Below are 21467 nucleotides of genomic sequence, written 5' to 3'. Positions count from 1 at the left end.
CACTGCGCTATTAGAGCACACGGCCAAGCTGGGCCGGCTCACACTGCAGGCAGTGGCCATCCAGAAACCTGCATAAAGCCTGAACACAAGTTCATGAACCACACAGGCCCTTGGTGCTATACGAATCAAGATTCACTTTTGTAAACATTCTGACTAGTACAAGAACCTACTGGGATGAGTAACTTGAAATATGAAAATAAATGCTGATTTGATTGATTGATACGTGGGGTTTAACGTCCCAAAACCACCATATGATTATGAGAGAAGCCGTAGTAGAGGGCTGAGGAAATTTAGACCACCTGGGGTTCTTTAACGTGCGCCCAAATCTGAGTACACGGGCCTACAACATTTCCGCCTCCATCGGAAATACAGCCGCCGCAGCCGGGATTCGATCCCGCGACCTGCAGGTCAGCAGCCGAGTACCTTAGCCACTAGACCACCACGGCGGGGTGAAAATAAATGCTAATTTAGTATATGATATTTTATTCCATCAATCTTCTGTATAACACGATAACTAAGCAATTTTAATACATAAATTTGTTCTGTACAATGAAACCCTTTTTGGAACTGAAATTCTCGACATGTAATAACAAAAGTGGAAAATCATTATGAAATGACATTAAATGTGAACAAAAGAACCCTCGATTTCTAGCTATTTGATTGTCATAAATGGTCACAACAGATTTACATTAGAGCTGGGAATCTTTCTTCAAAGCTCGCATAGATCCTGCTTAAACAAGCCAATTTGTCTACAATAGACAACAATTTATTTGGTAGAAAACCTTGTCTACCCAACATGCAAATTCACATTTACCTTTCATGGCATTGCAGGACACCAAAGTGAAACAATGAATTCGGTTAGATTGATAAATCATACTTTGGAAACACTACGCCATTAATTTTCCAATCACAAATGTATTAAGAGAATAAATTCAATGTCAAAGTCTCATTTTTAAATTTTGCAATAAAGTCAACAGATTTCAAAATCTATTCGTCATACTTCAGCGACAATAGGTCAACGAAATTCATTGAAACTTGGTGAGTCAAGTTTACGGCCTCCTAAGAGGACAATTTACGTAACTTTTGCCGATTAGGGACAATGCGGACCGTACTAGGCACTGCCGAACTATGACGTCATAGCGTTTGGTGCAGGTATTTCAAGGTTGCATCGCAACTCTTATTTTGTTGTACATTTCCTTGCTTGCCAAATGTCTTCTAGCAAGCTTCTTGCAGCAAGCACGGCAATTTTCCTATTGTGACAAGTACTTGACCAGTGCGAGAAAAACAATATTTCTCTTATGTGTCCCTTTATTGCAGAGCTTTTTTTTTTTTCATGTACGTACATTGAACTTTGCATACCAAGTTCAACTTGCGACTCTTACAGAGCAGTTAGCACACCTAGTAACTCTTCTTGCTGCACATGAATGCAACATTTGGCTGAGCAGTTCACAAAAGTGCCTGCTTTCCACAGCATGGGTGCATGAGGGTGGTTTAGGATCCCTTTGAGGGCCAGTATCATCGCCTTTTTTTCGCCCAACAAACTAAGCACTCTATATGTTCTATACCAGACTGTATATGCACATTTCAATACCCACTTGGGTCGGGAGGCCCAGCAGACTTGCTCTCAGCTTTAGAGGGTGACTTCGCAGCTCGATTCGTGCCTGGGAGATCCAAGGCTGTAGGGGGAAGCCTGAGATTGGCGCACCGCAACCTGTGTTTGGCTCCTTTAACATGCATCTCCATTTGAGACTTGCTGACCGCCGACACGTCACACAAGTAGCATACGCTGGCCTGGAACTCAGCAGCTGCGAAGAAGCAAAAAACATTAAAAGACTAGAAAACAGGCTCTAACTTTTTTTTTTTACATTGCTCAAACAAACTGTTCAAATCGAGCAGAAAGCTGTGGCGATTACATTTTGGGAATATCGCACCGTTGCACACCGCACAGACGCTCCATATTGGATAGCGATTGCCACGCGCCCTTCTCTAGTGCCTGCCAACCTTTCTCATCCACAAAGTAATACCCCTGTCACACGGCCACCACCAAACTCCGTTGAACACCGTCAACGTAAATCTCCCCTAGGGGGTTCGACGGAGAAGGAGTTGTGGCAGTGTCACACGGCAATGACAAGGTTGTAACAGTTGCCGCGAAGGGGCTCAGCTGGCGCTGTTTGATTTTCGGAAAGGTATTCTAATTTGATCCCTATTGATTTTTTTGTGAATCCTCGTTAAGCGGTTTTTACAAAAAAGCACTATAATGTAGGTATGCGATTAACAAACCATTAAAAATAATTTCAAAGAAAAACGCATTTGCTAATTGTAGCAATGCTGCTAGTGACGCTGGCCACATTGTGCTTTTAGTTGTTTTGTTGCCCGTGTACATGCCCGGTACGAAAGTTCTTATGCTTCCTTGCCTCGTGAGCGCACATTTTGTGTTCTTCAGCCATGAGTGACACAGCGGACGACGTGAGGGAGTGGTGCGATATTGCGCTGGTAATTACGTTGATCGGCTGGCGCCGGCTGGCTCGACTCGTGAGGCACGGTGTGTAGGGCATCGGTGTTGAGAGTAAGTGAACTCTGGCGGGCGTAAATATTGTAAACAAACACGCACTGTGAATGAGTACTACAACGAAAGAATGTTTATTATTACTAAAATGTATTATTTTTTCACTGCGGCCACTTAGTGCTCGAAATTTTTCTCTGACCTCTAGACTGCTGAGGACGAGAGTACCTCGTTCCGCTGCGAAGGGAGATCGTTGAACGTCCTTTGCGAAATGCTCCGTTCACCTTCGTTTGCGTAAGGGTGGCCGTGTGACACCGCATCTTCGTTGTCGTAAAGACGAGGGAGTTAAACGGTTTTCACGGGTGCCCGTGTGACAGGGGTATAACATGGTTTCTCATGGACTTTATGTAACATCAAATTCCTCGACTGGTCCTCTGCACTAGAAAACGCCTTGGCACTATAGTGATGTGGTATTGGCCAACCATTTGCCTTGCTTCTTCACCATGCCACTATGGTGACACTGTGACATGTGGGTGATAAGTGGAGGAAGCCTTCCTTGGTCATTGGCAGCATGCAGATGATGTAATCACTGCATCATATTATGGTACCAAAAAGGGGTATAGTTGCAACGATGGGCTATGCCTACTTCTCTTTGTTGAAAGACTGAGCAAGAAACCAAAATCAGCACAGGCATGTTTCACCCTGTAACTTTCTTTTAACACTTACAGTGAAACCTGAAGTGAAACTCAAGCGATAGGAATCTCGTGGGATAATTGAAATTATTTGTATATTTCGAAATTTGTATTACCAAAAAACATGACAAATCAGCACGAGAAAAAAAAAAAAAACTAGCTATATTTTCACTTATTGCTTCTCAGGGTTGCAGCAACGTCATGAACTCTGAATGATTGGTATTTAAGTTTTCAGACGTTAACGATCATGCTTGTACTCGTAAAATATTGACCCGTGTCTGCGTGTGAACGACAACGATGATGTGGGGATTTAGCAGACACCAAGTAGTGGGCCTCTGGCTTGACTCAACAACAAAGAAGATCTTGTGGCTCAGCTGTTGAGAACACGCTGCTTTCGCTGCCTCAAGGCGTACTTGTACTTTGTTCGTGTTGTACTGCGACACTGGTGGAGGTGCTGGCCCGCGACCCCGCCTGATGCTCCACACTCCCACGGGGAGCCGTTCATCCAGCCCAGAAGCTCTTGTCGACACTCCCGTGCATCGCTTCAGTCGTCGCTTGCGAGGCCTCCTTCCAGAGTTCACCCTCTCACAAGAACACTCTACGAGGCACCGCTCACATCTACCAATGGCCACCGCCAGCCCACAACAGTTACTACGAGACAGTAGTTTGCCGACCCCATCTCAGGTAACCCTTTTTTCACCGCTGGTGCCTGATCGCTTTGGTGGTGGAGCACATGAAGACGTCGAAGAATGGCTTGATCACTATGAACGTGTCGCCAACACCAACCAATGGTCTCTTGAACAAAGGCTTTCCCGCGCCTATTTCTATCTCGACGACAGTGCTCGTACTTGGTACGAGAACAGAGAAGGCAGTTTGTCAACATGGAGTGACTTTAGAAGAGCGATGATTGACACATTTGCCGATGTCGACCGGCGCGAACATGCGCAGCATTTACTCGAGCTACGGGTTCAGAAACCCAATGAAACGGTCGCAATGTTCACAGAGGACATGGTCCGTCTCTTCCGTAAAGCTGACCCGCACATGACCGACGACAAAAAGCTGCGCTACCTCATGCGCGGCGTTAAAGAGCAATTGTTCGCCGGCCTTTTGCGGAACCCGCCAAGCACCGTGACAGACTTCATCAAAGAAGCAACAGCTATCGAACGGGCGCTTCACCTGCGATGCCGACAATACGATCGCTTGTCCAGCAACGCCCACATGCAAGTCGCCGCTACGACATCTGACAATCAAAGCTCGTTGCGCGACTTAATACGAGAGATTGTTCGCGAAGAGCTGCTGAAGCTGCGGACTCTGGTCACGGAACCACCCACGGCGTCTGTCGCTGAAGTCGTCCGCGAAGAAATACGCCAAGCGTTTTCGGCAGCTGATTCTACTCACGATCAGCGACCTATGAGCTACGCAGCCGCGCTTCGCCGCCCGCCGCCCGTTCCGCCGTCGTACCGCCAGCCATCGACAGCCGTTCTTTGGTCGCCGCCGCAAGAACAGACACCGCGGCGCCCTTCCGTCGTGCCACCGTATGAATGCTGCCGTACGAAGAGCCGTCTCCCAACGAGACACGGCATTTACAACATTATGAGCCGTTGAGACGTCCACAGCTTCGTAAAACAGACGTATGGCGCACCGTGGATAGACGTCCGCTTTGTTTTACCTGCGGAGGTGTCGGCCACATTTCTCGTCATTGCTGGCACCGCGCCGACACGTTTCGACCTCTTCGGCAATGGTCTGACGATCGACGCCCCAACGACGACTACCCACCACGCCGGGACGCTGATTCTCAACGACCTTCCTTGTCTCGGTTCCATTTTGACAACCGCCGAGCCAACAATGACGACGGTGAGCCTAATTACCAGCCAGGTTTGGGACGTCGACCACGTTCTCCGTCTCCGGCATATTCGCCTTCGTCGCGCGACCGCACTACAGCCGACGCCAGCGGAACGAGGTCACCAAGTCCACGCCGGGGAAACTGAAGGCGGCGACCTCCGGGGGTGAGGTTGCAGGCCGCCAAGGCGACGAAAAAAGGCCCCCGTTACTCTTACCACAGGACGCCGTAAAGCCGACTAGTTGTAACGTTGACGAAACTGTGACCACAGATCTTACCGTTTTTGTAGACGGACAGCAAGTAACAGCCTTAGTTGACACCGGTGCCGACTTCTCTATCACAAGTGAAAACCTTGCCGTGCGCTTAAAAAAAGTGAAGACTACGTGGACGGGACCTCACCTGAGGACAGCAGGCGGCCAGCTGTTGATGCCTGTCGGAAGGTGTACAGCGAGACTGGGCATCGGCAGCTCTTCTTTCGTGGCGACGTTTGTCATCCTCACCTCATGTTGCAAGGACCTGATCATAGGGATGGACTTCTTAAGAGAATATGGTGCCGTCATCAACATCCCGGACCGTTCAATTACGTTCCGCAACAGCCCTGGTTTGGTTGACTGTTCAGACGCAATACGTAACACTTTACGTATAATTGATGATGATGTGGTCGTCCCGCCACGGTCATGCACTCTTGTTTCGGTGGAAGGGCACGAACCGTTTGATGGCGAAGGCATTGCCGACCAAATTGGCTCGCTGCTATTTAGCCATGGCATTTCGGTCGCACGAGGTATCGTCCGTCTCACTGGTGGGCGCACGAATTTACTTTTGACCAACTTCAGTACTGAGCGCCGGCACCTTCCGAAGGGCACAGCTATCGCTTCTTACGACAATATCGTAGACATGCGAAGCAGTTTATGTTTATCGGTATTAGATGAAGCGCCTAATCAAGAACCAGAACCCGTTCTCGATGTTAGCCCCACTCTGTCAGAGGATGACCGACAGAGACTTCTTCAGCTACTAGCCGAATTCCACGACTGCTTTTCATCGACCTCACGAGTTGGTCGAACACCTTTGACAAAGCATCGAATAATCACCGAGGACACGGCGAGACCTATTCACCAGAACCCTTATCGTGTAGCTTTAAAGGAACGCGAAGCCATACAACAACAAGTCGCGAAAATGCTTGAAGATGATGTAATTCAACCGTCACAGAGCCCCTGGGCATCGCCTGTAGTGCTAGTAAAGAAAAAGGACGGCACGCTGCGTTTTTGCGTGGACTACAGGAAGCTGAATCGGGTGACCAAAAAAGATGTGTACCCGCTCCCACGTATTGATGACTCCCTTGACAGACTTCGGCACGCTCGCTACTTTTCTTCCATGGACTTGAGGAGTGGATACTGGCAGATCGAGGTAGACCCAAGAGACCGAGAGAAAACCGCTTTTGTGACGCCAGATGGTTTATACGAGTTTAAAGTCTTGCCTTTCGGTTTGTGCTCCGCGCCCGCGACATTTCAAAGGCTTATGGACACGGTACTTTCGGGATTGAAGTGGAAGACGTGCCTAGTCTATCTGGACGACGTTGTAGTATTTTCAACGACTTTTGACGAGCATCTCCAAAGGCTGGAAGTGGTGTTACGTGCCATACGGTCTGGGGGCCTAACATTGAAACCGGAAAAGTGTCATTTCTGTTTCCACGAACTTCAGTTTCTCGGTCACGTCGTCAGTAACGCAGGCATCCGACCCGATCCTGGAAAAATTGCCGCTGTCGCACGGTTCCCAGTACCCTCCAATAAGAAGGCTGTCAGACGCTTCCTGGGCCTTTGTGCCTATTATCGCCGATTTATCGCAGACTTTGCCCGCATCGCGTCGCCACTAACTCGTCTCACAAGAGACGACGTTGCTTTTGAGTGGAACGAAGAACAGGAGGCTGCCTTTAATGACCTGCGTCAACGTCTTCAAACGCCCCCAGTGCTTGCCCACTTCGATGAAGAAGCCCCGACGATGCTTCACACAGACGCGAGCAATGTTGGTCTGGGAGCTGTGCTTGTGCAGCAGCAAGAGGGCACAGAGAGGGTAATCGCTTACGCAAGCAGAACATTAACACGTGCTGAGGCCAATTACTCTACAACTGAGAAGGAATGTCTCGCCGTGGTATGGGCGGTTTTAAAATTTCGCCCGTATTTATATGGCCGCCCCTTCAAAGTAATTAGCGACCACCACTCATTGTGCTGGTTAACAAGTCTAAAAGACCCTACCGGGCGATTAGCACGTTGGAGTCTCAGGCTGCAAGAATTCGATATTGTAGTCGTACACAAGTCAGGCAAGCGACATATGGACGCCGACTGTCTGTCCCGTTCACCCATTGAGTCGGCAACCCTACCTGAAGAGGAGGAAATGGCATTTCTCGGTGTCCTCGACACGACCGCCATTGCGCAGCAACAACGTGACGACACTGAGTTGCTTGGCCTAATTAACTACTTGGATGGCAGATCTCAGAAGGCGCCAAGAGTTTTCGCAAGAGTGTTGTCATCATTTTGTTTACGGGACGGAGTACTCTACAAAAGAAACTTTTCGCCGACGGGATCTGCCTATCTGCTCGTCATCCCAGCAGCCCTTCGTACCGAAGTACTCCAAGCATGCCACAACGAGGTGAGCTCTGGCCATTTGGGTTACACGAGAACGTTGGCCAGAATACAGCAAAAGTATTACTGGCCGAGACTAACCACAGCCGTGAAGCACCACGTCCGTGCCTGTCTCGACTGCCAGCGACGCAAGTCACCACCGACTAAACCAGCTGGCCTCCTGCAACCCGTACAGGTCCCAACAGCTCCATTCTACCAGATCGGCATGGACATTTTGGGCCCACTGCCTACTTCTACAGCAGGGAACCGCTGGGTTATCGTCGCGACGGATTATCTGACCCGTTATGCCGAGACAAAGGCTATACAGAGAGGTACAGCAGCAGAGGTGGCAACATTTTTCATCGAGAACATTGTACTGAGGCATGGTGCACCATCCGTCGTGATCACAGACAGAGGAGCCGCATTTATGGCAGCTCTTTTGGATCACGTCCTCATGCTGAGTGGAACAGCGCATCGTAAGACCACCGCCTACCACCCACAAACGAACGGGCTGACAGAGCGTCTAAACAAAACCATTGAAGACATGCTTTCGATGTACGTAGACGTTGAACACAAAAATTGGGATGAAATCTTGCCGTACATAACGTTTGCGTACAATACGGCAAAGCAAGAAACGACGCGCCTGACCCCGTTCAGCCTCGTTCATGGACGAGAAGTACGAACTATGTTAGATGCGATGCTACCGCACGAAGGTGACGGCATCGACCCATACGCCAACACGTTTACGGAACGCGCGGAGGAAGCTAGGCAACTTGCACGTTTACGGATCCGCCAACAACAAGAGTACGATGCAGGCCGCTACAATGCTCACCGCAGAACAGTCGCCTACCAAACTGGCGACAAAGTATGGATTTGGACACCCGTACGGAAACGAGGACTTTCCGAAAAGCTTTTAAGAAGATACTTTGGGCCTTACCGAGTGCTGCGACAACTGAGTGAGGTTACTTACGCAGTTGTTCCCGACAGTTCGTGTAGTACCAATCGTCGCCAGCACCATCCAGAACTCGTTCACGTAGTGCGCATGAAGCCTTACGTCAGCGAGTGATTGCGTAAGACTTTTCTTTCAAAAAAAACTGCATTATTGACTTCGCATCGGGTCGATGCTCTTTGAGAGGGAGGCAAATGACCCGTGTCTGCGTGTGAACGACAACGATGATGTGGGGATTTAGCAGACACCAAGTAGTGGGCCTCTGGCTTGACTCAACAACAAAGAAGATCTTGTGGCTCAGCTGTTGACAACACGCTGCTTTCGCTGCCTCAAGGCGTACTTGTACTTTGTTCGCGTTGTACTGCGACAATATATGACACCTGGGCAGAACCAGATGCATTGAAACCCGAGACAGTAGTCCCTTCCTAACCTCAGTACTCTATTCCACATAACAGAGTACTGGGGCAAAGGTGACCTAAAGAGCGCTTTGTACAAGACAGACGAAGGCCAGATAATTTTAGAACCACTGTGCCTTTTATGTTCTTATCACGGTGCTGCAACCGATGATATTCGGGAGCTTTATAACCATGCCGGCTCAATCGAAAAGTTTGCTGAAAATTGGAGTATCCCGTGCAAAATCGAAGAGTTGGCACGTGTGTGCGTTTCCAAAATAGCACATTTTTACATTGTGATACCTAGTTCCCTCTCCAACACTGTCACCTTTTTTTCGTTTCTGATCGGCCTTTTATAGGGCAAATGAGGACAAAGAAAGAAAAGAGACAGTACAATATTACTACCTCGAGCAAAGCAGCACATGTAAACGCGTCGGGAGTTCAGAAAAAGTGCCAATTGCATCTATAGTCTAAATACAGTCGACTCTCGTTAATTCGAACTTCAAGGGATTTTAGAATTTCATTTGAATTATCAGAAGTTCTCGGATAGACGACTCTTGGCGAGGTGACACCACACATTATGATTAGGCATTGATTTTATCACAGTTAAAATTTTTTCAAGTATTTTTAAACCCTAACTGCACACAATGAACAGAAATCAGAGGTGCAAGGTCCACAAGTTTATTTGCCATTTACTGCTGATCCCACCTTTAAAGAAATCATGAATTGCGAACTGCTTCTTTGCAATAGGCAGGTGCCTTCAGCACAAAGCTGTCTATAGCAGTTGAGAAGCATCACAGTTTACCATGCTTGTGCTTCGTTTCAAACATTTGTTTACTTGCGAAGCCTTTTTCCTTGAAGGCCTCATGTGCTTATTTTTCATATTTAGACTGTTACGATAGTATAAGCAAAAAAATTTATATATAGCAGTGGGAAAGCAGCTGATATTTTTTGGTATGAACCTGCAAAAAGTATGAATTAACCGAATGATGGAGTTTGAATTAAGAGGTTTTTAAATACATTGAAAAAAATAAAGGGCCAACCAAAAAATTGAATTTTGTTTGAATAAACCAAAAGTATGAGTTATCATAGTTTGAATTGAGAGTCTACTGTAAGAAGGCCCACGAAGGTGAATTAGGGGCCTCGAAGATTTGCGCACACAACTTCAGAGGATAACACACCCCGCTGATGGCCGATCCTGACAAACTGGCGGCAGCACGTTGCGAAGGTTCGTGCTTGAGTATTCCGCAGCGACGCGTTTCATGTCTACCGCAGCAGCGTAGGCACCACCTTTTCTAACCTGCACGATAGTGTAAGTTCGTAGCGAATATCGCGGCGCGAAAAATGGTTTTTAATAACCGTACTTTATTACAGTGAAAGCTGATCATCCTAGGACAAAACCCAAAAAATCTACATCACCCCAAAATTCTAATAAGCCGTCATCATATCACCGAGGTTTCCCTGTATTTGCAAAATTCTTGCTGCAGGAAGTTCACATTGTACAAGTGCGGAGTTATCACTTCATCGCCCCTTTTGGACCACAGGTTGTTTACTGGCAGTTTAATAAGGCTTTTTCACATGGAGTAACGCCACATGCTGGCTTCCTCGCCATAGTGGAGCCCCTTTTAAATGAGCAAGGAGACGATACAAAACTATTATATTATCAAAAAATTAAAAGTATGGAGAGCGATGCTCTGTATAGCCCAAAAAATGGCACAAATGACATGATTAAGCCCGCAGCATGACCCTGCACTGCCCAAAAGAACATAAAATAAGTTAATTCTGGAAATGAAAGCCAGTTATGTATCTAAAGCAGGTGTGAGTGAATCTTTGTTTTCAAATTGAAAAAAAAAAATGCAATCTCAAACCCATCTTTTTTCCTATATATTTGAAAATTACATGCACATAGAATGAAACAAACTGTGTTGGGAACAGCCTCTCGTAAGAAACACTCATCGACGTCGCGTAATGGTGATAAAGCACATGTTGCAAGTCCGCGTAGGATGCTTTAGTGTGCAATAGAGCTGTGCATGTCATGTTTGTTCCCTTGTGAAGTGCTATTGGTGCTGCGCCACTGCTATTACGAACGCTCACACTAAGGAAAAGTTCTTTGCATGGTGAAAATAGCTGTGGCCCCATCCTTTGTGCATACTCGAGGCCTGCCATCGAGAACAGCAAACAAATTTTCAGTGGTATATCAACCAGAAAAATTTTCCATGAGAAAAGGAGTGAGAATATACGGATCCAAAAGAAGAGTTTGGTGGCTAGTTAAAAGTGTTGGAGAGTCGTCATATGATGCAGGGTCAGCATAAAATTTGGTCATATAACTGAGGCTTCGAATACATTATATCTGTGTGGCGGTTTGAAAGGACGAAACGATTCGTTAAGGTCATACCAAAACTGGGGGACCTATAATCCACCTTTTTCACTATGCCACAGCACATGCGTCCCTTTGCCTAGATGAAAGTCATGAAACACCTGTTCATAGCAGAGGCTTTCGTTTTGGCGATGCCATTTCTCCCAGCCCCTACAATGAAAGCCCTACCAGTACGGTAGAAGTCAGCACATGAAAAGGCAAAAGGCAGACTGAAATATACAAGATGTGTATTTCAGCAAAGCATCGGCAACAAGAAAGAACATATCATTCATGGTTTCTGCGAGTGTCCAAACAAAACCTAACCATAGTGACTGCCACACAATTATTAAAGAAGATTGGTGCAAAAGAAACTGACACAAATTGTACATTTTTCTGTAGGTCCACCTCAGTATGGTTAATTCTCCATCCTATTTATTGGATTGACATGGCTGTTGTTATGTGGACAAATAGCCTTAGGACTACATGCAGCATGTGCAGCGGCAAGAGTATGCACTTAAATAATAAACGTTGACTGGACCACGTATCGCAGGCAAATTACCCTGTAAAACTGTGGGATCATAGCGCACCCCTTTCCTCCAAGCGAACACAAGGTGAACAGTTGTCAGCACTCACCAACTGCTTCCAGTGTGCCAAACTTTTCGAGCCTCTCCAGCAGCTTGAGGTGCTTCCGCCCCTTTAAATGCTCCTCTTCAGTCTCTTCAAATGTTTCTTTGCACATGTCACACGTGTAGGTCTGAAATGTGCAAGAATTTGAGCATGCTTCATATAGAGTAGCAATGCACTTGAAATAAAATGAAGCTCGAGAAAAGAAACAGCAGACAATAAACATTGGATGGGATAAAGTCTAGCCTATCATCAGTTTTTTACTTGTCTCTAAAAACCACATGGTAACGAAAAATTACGAGCTTTCACATTGCTCCTGATGACGCATGTTAAAGAGACCATGAAATGGTTTTTTGAAGTTTTGTAAGCATTTAGGCTAGAGCCTCACCAATCCATTTGCACCATAAATTGAGTGACACGCTGTGTACCAAGGCCGCTACTGGCAATTATATCATACCCTCCTTCTCAGCTCCGCCTGGCCTCCTCAACTCATGAGGTACAGTGGCATCACTAGGCATCAGAGAGCTCTCATGAGTGCACTCAGCAATTTGAGCTTTTACCAGTCTAGACCTCCAAGATCGCACGGCAACAGGTTGCGCGCAGTCTCTCGAGCCATCACACAGTGCGCCCGGCAGCATGCACACAGTCTGGCAACAGAGACGAAGATCGGGGAGTGGTTAAGCTTTGACAGGTGCCGCCACCCTACCAGCCCGTGACAGCCAGTCAGACCATCAGCCATGGTGACGTCAAATGGCCAGAGCATGTCGCTCTCTGAATGGGCGGTTGAAAACGTGTTTGGCAGAGTTGCAGCAATCTGCAGAGATTTTCAGCTTCAAAGCGTTATAATACATTACGCAGTTTAGGCAGAGAGCTCAAATCGGTCTCACATGACCCTTAGGACTTGGTCTACCGGCCCATTGTGTTTGTACAAAATCGCCGAAACTGTTTCAGAGTCCTTTTAAACCTAACATCCTGCATGTTTTGTAGCCGTCTCTTGATTGGTATTGAAAATACACCCATATTGCAGTGTTTTCTATGTTATATAAGGCACAATCTTTGTGCTTCCAGAATAATCATATAACATGTCTTGGTCAGGAGTAGGTCCCATCTTGATGGAACAACTTTAACATTAATTTCCTCAGTCTGTCATTCATAACACTGCTGTATTGATGACATTAATAAGAAAGAAGTGAATGCAACTTGTGATTTCACAAGATGTGCAATGACATCTTTACAACATCACTGGCTTGCACATAACCCATAAAGAATAAAAATCTGAGGTAGAAAAAAAAAATCAGGAAGCACTCATTTGAGCGACTCATTGCGTGCTGCGATTTCCAAGCTGCAATTTGGTTTCAAATTGCTAAATATTTCCCGTTTTTTACACATAGAAATAAAAGCACGTACACACATTGTACACACATCAGAATCACTAGTGGTTACATTAAATGAAACATTTTGAACAACAGAGGTATTCACCCTCAAAATCAGACTTCAAAAAGGCAAATGCTTGACTAATGCAGGATACATACACTTTTGCTTTCAGCAGAGTCCTTTTCCTCAGTTGCAGGCTCTCCCTCAGCTCTCTCTGAAGCAGCCCCAGCTACATCACTTTGTTTTTCTGCCCCTGTTTCAGTTTCTCCAGCCGTTTCATCTAGCTTTTGTTCCTCTGCCATTTCAGTTTCTGTTTCGGCAGCTTCAGCCTGTTTTTCCTCGTCGACCGCATCTGCTTCAGCATCACCATTTTGCTCTTTACCGTTCTCCACAGCCCTACAAGTTGTGAAACAAGGAAAATGTTAAACAGACGTTCTACGCCACATAGTTCTACACCACATAGTTGCTGAACTGAAAATCGATCACCGGTGATCGACGCTGTTTGGTCATCAATTAAGTCATGGTAAATTTCTTTCTCGTGCATCCAGCACTTTCTAGTAGTTAGTTCAGCCACTCAACTTTCAAAACTTTTTTCAATCTGCCGACTTGGGCAACATAGCGATTTTTTTACAGACTTTTGGCAAACCAATGTGCTTGTGTAGTTAGAAAAATGCATTAGGTTGGCGAACATGACAGAAGTGTGTGCTTCTCGTGATTATGCTACAGTAACATCGAAGTTCTGTAATGAAAAGAAACTTTGCAAGCCAAATATCGAATCGATGTGTTAGCTTCGTAATTTGACCGAGATGAGCAATAATAATTGTCGCAAATTTATGCCAGCTAATCAATAGAGAGATGTTGCTAAAAGTCAGGGAAAATTAATTCAATAAAAAAATATTTCTCAAGGTCCCCCGCATGTATTAAGTGTGCAGGTGGCTCTCACAGCCAGTTTCCAGCCGCTTGGTTTTGCTTTTATCGTTATAACAGGCACAAGGTCACATGTAGTGTCACTAGTCGCTCCTATTACGCGGTCGTCAAGCGCGCATGGGTGCGCATCAGCGCTGCAAAACACGTGCGCTGCTTGAAACTGTCTTGCGACTCCACCTGAATTGAGTGAGAACAAGCCGAGATTTCGTGGGTGACAGCACCTCAGCTTAAAGTTTCATGGGGACGATGTTTTGCGTCAGCCTGAGACATCCGTAGACGTTCATGGTTTTTTTTTGTTTGTTTGTTTACATTCTCAAAATATCTCCTCCACCCCAAGCGCAAAATCTTATAGTTAGTCAGGTTATGTGTGTGGTCCATACTTCGCTAGGGCACGATATGATGGCGCTGGCTGCAGAGGTTCTCCTCAAAGGCAAGAAGGCGCCCGTAGCATATCTTGGCCCTGACTACAGAGCAGTGCGAAACATTTTAGAACTGCGCGCGATATTGTCCTTTTTTTTTTATTACAATATGCACAAAGATGCAAGGCAATATGCTTGGCTGCATATATTGGAACACCAACCTATGCGGAGTGAAGTGGCTCATGGAAAGAGGAGACGCTAGATGAAATAGCGAAGTTCATTGAACGTCTCATTTATAGAGGCATTATTCACATCCCGGGTATCCATCTATATTAGAATACCTAGAGACTCTTATCGCAAGGCAACGAAAATTTACCGAAAAGAGTGTCTCACTAAAAACCATGCAATGCTTCACCGCATGGCATGTGCAATGAAGCAGCACCTCGGTTGATTTTCTTCGTCTATGTGAAGAGGAGCATTTAGTACAATATTAATTATTTTTGTACTGTTCCCAGGTAATTTATAAAATGTGTATTCTGAATTTTTTTGTTCTGAATATTTTTATCTATATAATGTTTTTTATTCCACTGTTTACCAGCTGGTGACGAGAACTTTCACACTTTTCACATTTTTATTCATTCTAAAATATTTTTGTTGCTCTACAACCTATATTTTCTGGAAAGAGCATTTAATTCTGCAAAGTTTGGTATGCTGCAATGTGTGCTGGAGTACTTTTCAAACTGGCAAAAACGATCTTCCCGAGACATGAAAAACAACCATTCTCGTGCGGTAACAAAAGAGTTGCAACGAAAGCTACAATGCTGGAAAGATATACTTAAAACAAGTAATTTCCACTGTGGAAGGCCTTAGTTCAGCCATTAGGCATACAGTTAAAGCTCGACTATACGAAACCCTGTTTTAGAAATTTTTTTAATCCAACAAAAAATCCCCCCCCCCCCCCCCTGTCCCGAGCATATACAGACAGGGCTAAATGTCATCAACTCAAATTGATGAAGCTTTCATGGCAATGATCCCAATTTAGTTTTTTCGGAAATAAGTGGGCCAAAGCACAGTCACTTCTTTCCTCTTTTTACACAAAAGCTTTTTTCAAGATGTGCGGTGCAGCGGCATTGCATAAGAATATCTGGACACCCAATGCACACCTTTGTTTTGACAAGGTAACATACCACAGTCGGTGATTAATTATTCCTGCAAATACTTCCATAGGAACACAATGGTTGCTTTCCTCATTTCATAGTTTATAGAACAGATGGCAGTGATCACCTCTTTAGAACTTAATCTGCCTGCTCACACATTAACTGCTTTTTCTCGAGTTCGAATGCAGAAGCTTGTTGCGGCTTCACGCGACCATCCACCTTTTCTGTACTAACCAGACACAGAAGGAATTAATGGTCAGCCTGTCCTCGTGAACTTTTTACATCAGCGAACATGTATTAGTGGCAAATGCTGTGGTAGCTTTTACGAGACGCTATGTTACAATTTCAGATTTCAAGCTTACAAACTTCGACTTATAGAAATAATTCAAGAGTCCCTATAGCTCAATAAATCAAGTTTACACAGTGTATTTTCACTAAGTGTGAAACACAGCTGCTGTCAGTTAAAACTCGAAAACTGGAGATGCTACTGGTACTCGCCCTTTAGGGGTGGTTTTAGTACATACAAAAGTTCTTTTCTGGGTAAAAAAAACAGGCTTTTGAAGCAACAACGATGTTTCCGGATACGTAACGACAGTTCTTTCCTGCCAGTCATCCACACAAGCATTTGCAAAGCAAACAATGCAAATGAAGTGTTGACAATATACAAATATTAAGAAAAAATTGGGGGACCCTTAACTTTCGCCTTTAAGAGTTGAACACGATAGGGATATCCTATCCCTAATGCGTACTTCAAACACTTAGTGCATACTTTTTATTGTATGATGTTACTCAAGAAGTTTAAATCGTGGATTATTACAATCTATAAAGTTGTAAGTGGTTTGTGGCAGTGAAGCTTTCGCACATTGGCTACATTCTGTGTAATGTGTAGCATGCTTTAAACCACGGGCAATGATGTACGTGAAATCTTTTTCGAACTTTCAATGCACCCACTAGGTGGCCCGTAAAGAAATAGGTACAGTAATGTGTGTGCCTTTTATAGCGAGTGCCCGGCTTTGAACCAAGTCATTACAATAATCATGTTATGATGCCCAATGGCAACATATGCTTGTACTACGCATTATTTACTGTGACATTGGTTGTTGTAGTGGGAACATGTATACAGTACGTGTTTGTTTGTAAAGCATGAAAGTTATTTTCACTTCATTTCCAAGCAGAGGCATGGCTGTGTGGTAGATCACCTGCCTGCCACGCAAGAGAATGCGCCCTTGCTGTATGCACAGCTGTGCAATTAAGAGATCGCGTCTCATACAATAAGCATTCATTAATTATATTTTGGTCGTTTGTGCTTATTGTGGTTGGGGCCCTGCAGGCGACGGCGGCTCGTCAGGAGGGGTCCCATTTACAGGTATGCTCGAGTCGCGCTTAACTAGCTCCAACTGCGACGATAAAGCAGCCTTCCAGGCGTATATCTGACATACTCCGATTATCCTGCCTTGGCACGATTATTCTCCATATGTACACGAATCTGAACGATATGTCTTGTGCTGACACAGCTAGGGGAAGCGCAGCGTCCCCGTCATGGCGAATCGTCGACGCGGCATGATCAGCTGTGAACAAAAAAAAGGGGGGGGGGGGGGAGCTGCAGCGCACCACCTGCTGCGACTTCGTTCAGTTTCTCAGTTTCCCCGTCGTCCCTAATACAGAGACGCGATCTCTTAATTGCACAGCTGCGCACACAGCAAAAGAACGCACCCCGACGCACGGTTCATTCTGTTAATTACGTCGCACACAAGTTCGCGGCACACGCACTCAGAAATGCACGGCGGACGACGAGTCGGTGATTCCCTAATTCCGAGACACAATCTCTTCATTTCACAGCAGCGCACACAGCAAGAGAACGCGCTCCCACTTCTGCAAGGGGTGTTTTACGTTCATTCCGTTAATTAAAAAGGCCAGCGTAGCTCACGCACTTCCGAAATGCACCGCGGACGACACCAAACCTTCACGGGAAATTTCTCCGCCATATTTGGCGGCAGTCTGGCAACTGGGGTATGAGACGCCAAACAGAACTTCGCGAATTTTTTTTTTTTTTTTTATCCGCAGAACAATACTTACGCTTGCTCGAGCGACGTCTCACCATCCCAGTCACTCGGGCCCGTGAAGTCCGCGGCGAAGTCGAGATCTCCACCTATTCATTGCAGAGAACGAAAGAGCTTACACTTCTTCACTCTATTCAGGCCTAACAGCCGGCGCGCTGTTATGGTGCCCTATGACTAGGCAGCACAAGTGAAGCAACACGACTACGAATGCATTTCTCACCGGTGTCGCAGTCGCCCGTCGCCTCTTCCACTTCAGACATTTAGGTCGATGCTGCGTGCACGAACCACAAAGCACCAGTCGCCGCTGTCGGCACACCAAACACGAAACGAAGACGTGTCGAGTGAAGAACACAAATGGAAAAACGAAGGGCGCTCCGGATGCTGCGAAACTAAAAGCGTTCGATATCGTGGCTACAACAGACAAACGAACTGCTACTACTTGAACGAGTAGGAAAACACTGCGACCGATGATGTATGATTTATGCGTCACCGGCGTTACGCTGGGACAGTACAACAACGCTGTGGAAGTTGTGCATGAAGTCACACAACACCTACCAGTGAAGTTGATTCGGTCAGCAAAATGTATCAATCCGCGCATCTCCCACCCACGACCAACTCTACTTTTGTAATGGCCTGCCCTGACAGCCTCTCTCCAGCGCCTATGTCTGGTTTGTACGTTCTGCCGCTAGGGCCGTAACCTACGAGCAGCGTAGTGCGAGTCAGCATCTGTTCGCTGACTTCACCTTCAGCGTTCATGGTCAAATTTTGGCCAAAAAAGCACTCGTATTGAGTAATTATTATACACAAATAAAAATATTTTGGAAACATTAGATTAAAAGTTATTCAGAAACTCTTTGCAATTAAGGGGACGCGACTTCACATAGTCTGGCCTACAGGTTCCCACGTTTACAACCAGTGTGCAATAAATACTCCACCGCACCGAAGAGCTCACTTCACAAGTCATCTAAGTGAATAAATAGTCACACATATGCTGACAGTTCATCATAGAATGCAACTGTTTTTACTCTAGCGACGTCCAAACTGCCGTAGAGTAGCAGACGAACAGGCTATAGGTAGCGCTACAAACGATGAGCGGTTGCTGAATGAAAGCGGGGACACTCGCTCCGCCATCTGGACAGGTCAAGAGTTCAGTAGGTTGCGCTCTCGGCATTGCGTTCTGCCAACGCCTCCTCTAGGAAGATGCCTGCTGTATGAGAAAAAAAAACAGCTGCCACACCATTTTCCTCCTTCATTTTGAAAATGTTCTCGGTCGCTAGCGTCACTTGTGGCAGACGGTGCAACAACGCAACGCTTTGCATAGCCTCCGAAACAGTGATGCACAGTTGCAGGTCTCAAAAAACTCTCGACTGACGCGCCCCTACGGGCCGCAGATGAAAAACGCTTAGCTGGTACTGCCCGTCGCTGTGATGATAGTGTCGGTCGTGGGCGTCACCGCGCGGAGCTTGTTTAAAACTGAAGGCAGGCCAACTCCGCTGAGAGCGCGAGCCATTCCTCAGGCATCTTTCTAGAGGAGGCGTTGGTTCTGCCAATGCTCCTGCGCACGCTCCCGCGTCGGCTGTGTTGCGCTGAGCAGCTTGATAATAAAATACAACCTGATACAACTAGCCCAATCCCACACTTTACTTATGTATAACGAATTTGTTTATTTACACAACTCAAAGCGTCTGTCCTTATTTCCCTGGCCAAAAAAGAAAAAAAAAAGAAATTGTTGGGGGAAAGGGGAGAGTAAACACAGAACTATTTCTTGATGCGAACGAATCGGCCACCAGTCTTGCTACCATTATAGTGTATAGCAACTATATACCAACTAGCCCAAGCTGCCACACTTCTAAGTGTACAAATGCTGGTCTGACAATTCTTGGCACGAAATGTTTCTTTCTTAATTAACAAAGTGTTTACCACAAGCTTTTGGCAATACATTTGCTCATATTTAAGAGGGGGGGGGGGGTCTTAAAATAGCAAATAAATTGGAAAAAGTGACCCCCCTCCCAATTTTTAAAAACCACAATTTTAATGTATACATAATCATAAATCTGATTTGTAAAAGTATTATGCTATGGCAAAATATAGCCCTTCTATTTCTTACAGGCTTAATAAACTACATTACAAATGTTCTTAAAGTATGAAATGAGATTTTCTCCACTTATTGTTGTGAAGTGAATCGGCCTTTGAAAGTTTTGAGGAAGCTTCTATGAACATAGTTTAACAAACTTGGTACTATCATTCTTTTCAGGAACACCTGAACTACAAGCTAGAGCGTTTTTTTTTTCTACAGTGATGATCAAAGAAATAGCTGTCTTGACATTAATTTGCTTCAGCCTGTGGGATGGACCTTTTGGAACCACCACGCAGTTCTGAAAGCAAGTGTGTTGTAGGTTACTTTAATGTTCCATAAAAAAGTACACAATTATAATGTGGAAATCTTTCATTGCTTCTTTTCTAAAAGAGATATTTCAAATCTGTTTGCAGACGAAATCTCCATTCACTGATACATATTGTTATGAGGCGTGGTGCATGAGCCCTCCCTGGCAGCCAAATAGGAGGCTGGCGTGCCACAAGAGATTATAGTGGCTATTCAGTGGCAGTTATTTGTAAATGTTGTAAATGTACTCACTTCTGTCTTTCTTGTGTATTTACTATCCCCGTGGCAGCATGCAGGCCAAATTTTATTAAAATGATAAAACAAATACTTTTCAACACCTCATATGATTTTGAGGGGCCCTGAACCAACCTTTTTTGAAAGATCAGAAGAATTCACAACTCGTAAGATGCCTTCCAGCAATATATTACTGAAAGGCTTTTTTTATGAACATCATTTCATTATTATAACTTTGCCAACCAGCTTTATATAACTTAATTCCAAAAATCAAGACTGTGCCAATGATGCCACCTCGTCTGGACATCCCGTTTCATTGCTATTCAATTGGAGAAGCCAAGCACAAGCAGATGGTGAATGCAATGCGCACTGACCAAACTCACTAATCTTATATACTAATTTATTTCTGCCTTGAGAAAACACTGTGACAGAGGAGCTACAGAAAAAGCTGTCATAAACAGCTTGACTAAGCTACAGCCCCTAAGTACATAAGGCGAGAGCAAAAAACAATTCAAAACAAAACCATTACACATACAGCATCTCATGTGAAAACAAACAAAAAAAGGGAGGGAAAAAAACTCTGCATAGAAAAACAGACAAGAAAATGAGTGAACAAGTCAATATCTACACTTTGTACACACAGGGTAAATTCATCAAAATAATAATCATGAAGCACATTTAATGTGTCGAATAAAAAAACAAATAATATAAAGAAACATACAGAGGAGAGAGAAACATGTTCTTTGAATTTTGCAAGATCTAAAATATATATACGAGTACATCCTTATACATTGAACGAAGTTTCTTGCGAGTGCAGGTAAACAAGTTAATGTGTACACATTTAGAAGAAAGGGAAGTGTATGTAGCAGGCACTCTTTACCGGTGTTTATATGTGCTGTTGGCACCAAACAGTTTTGGGGTTGCCTAAAAGGGCAATTTGACTATTACAACCTGTTATCTGCATCGAATAATATACAACAGTACAAAGGAACCTGTTGACCC

At 45.1% G+C, this 21467-nt stretch overlaps 1 protein-coding gene across 1 annotated transcript in view; it reads right to left on the bottom strand.

Annotated features, from left to right (window-relative positions):
• The window catches only part of LOC119174974 (uncharacterized), a 43863-nt gene extending 25453 nt beyond the window's left edge, over window positions 1-18410 (bottom strand). The window contains exons 1-5 of the mRNA XM_037426126.2: window positions 18069-18410; window positions 17865-17937; window positions 13504-13741; window positions 11981-12101; window positions 1596-1805 (exon numbers count right to left, since the gene is read on the bottom strand). Of these exons, the coding sequence (XP_037282023.2) occupies window positions 1596-1805; window positions 11981-12101; window positions 13504-13741; window positions 17865-17937; window positions 18069-18108 (682 nt within the window). The 5' untranslated portion in view covers window positions 18109-18410. The remainder of the gene's footprint in view (window positions 1-1595; window positions 1806-11980; window positions 12102-13503; window positions 13742-17864; window positions 17938-18068) is intronic.
• Between the last annotated feature and the right edge of the window lie 3057 nt (window positions 18411-21467).

Source organism: Rhipicephalus microplus, chromosome 5, assembly GCF_043290135.1.
Source record: "Rhipicephalus microplus isolate Deutch F79 chromosome 5, USDA_Rmic, whole genome shotgun sequence".
NCBI lineage: Eukaryota > Metazoa > Arthropoda > Arachnida > Ixodida > Ixodidae > Rhipicephalus > Rhipicephalus microplus.
This window is presented reverse-complemented; position numbering and strand designations above follow the sequence as displayed.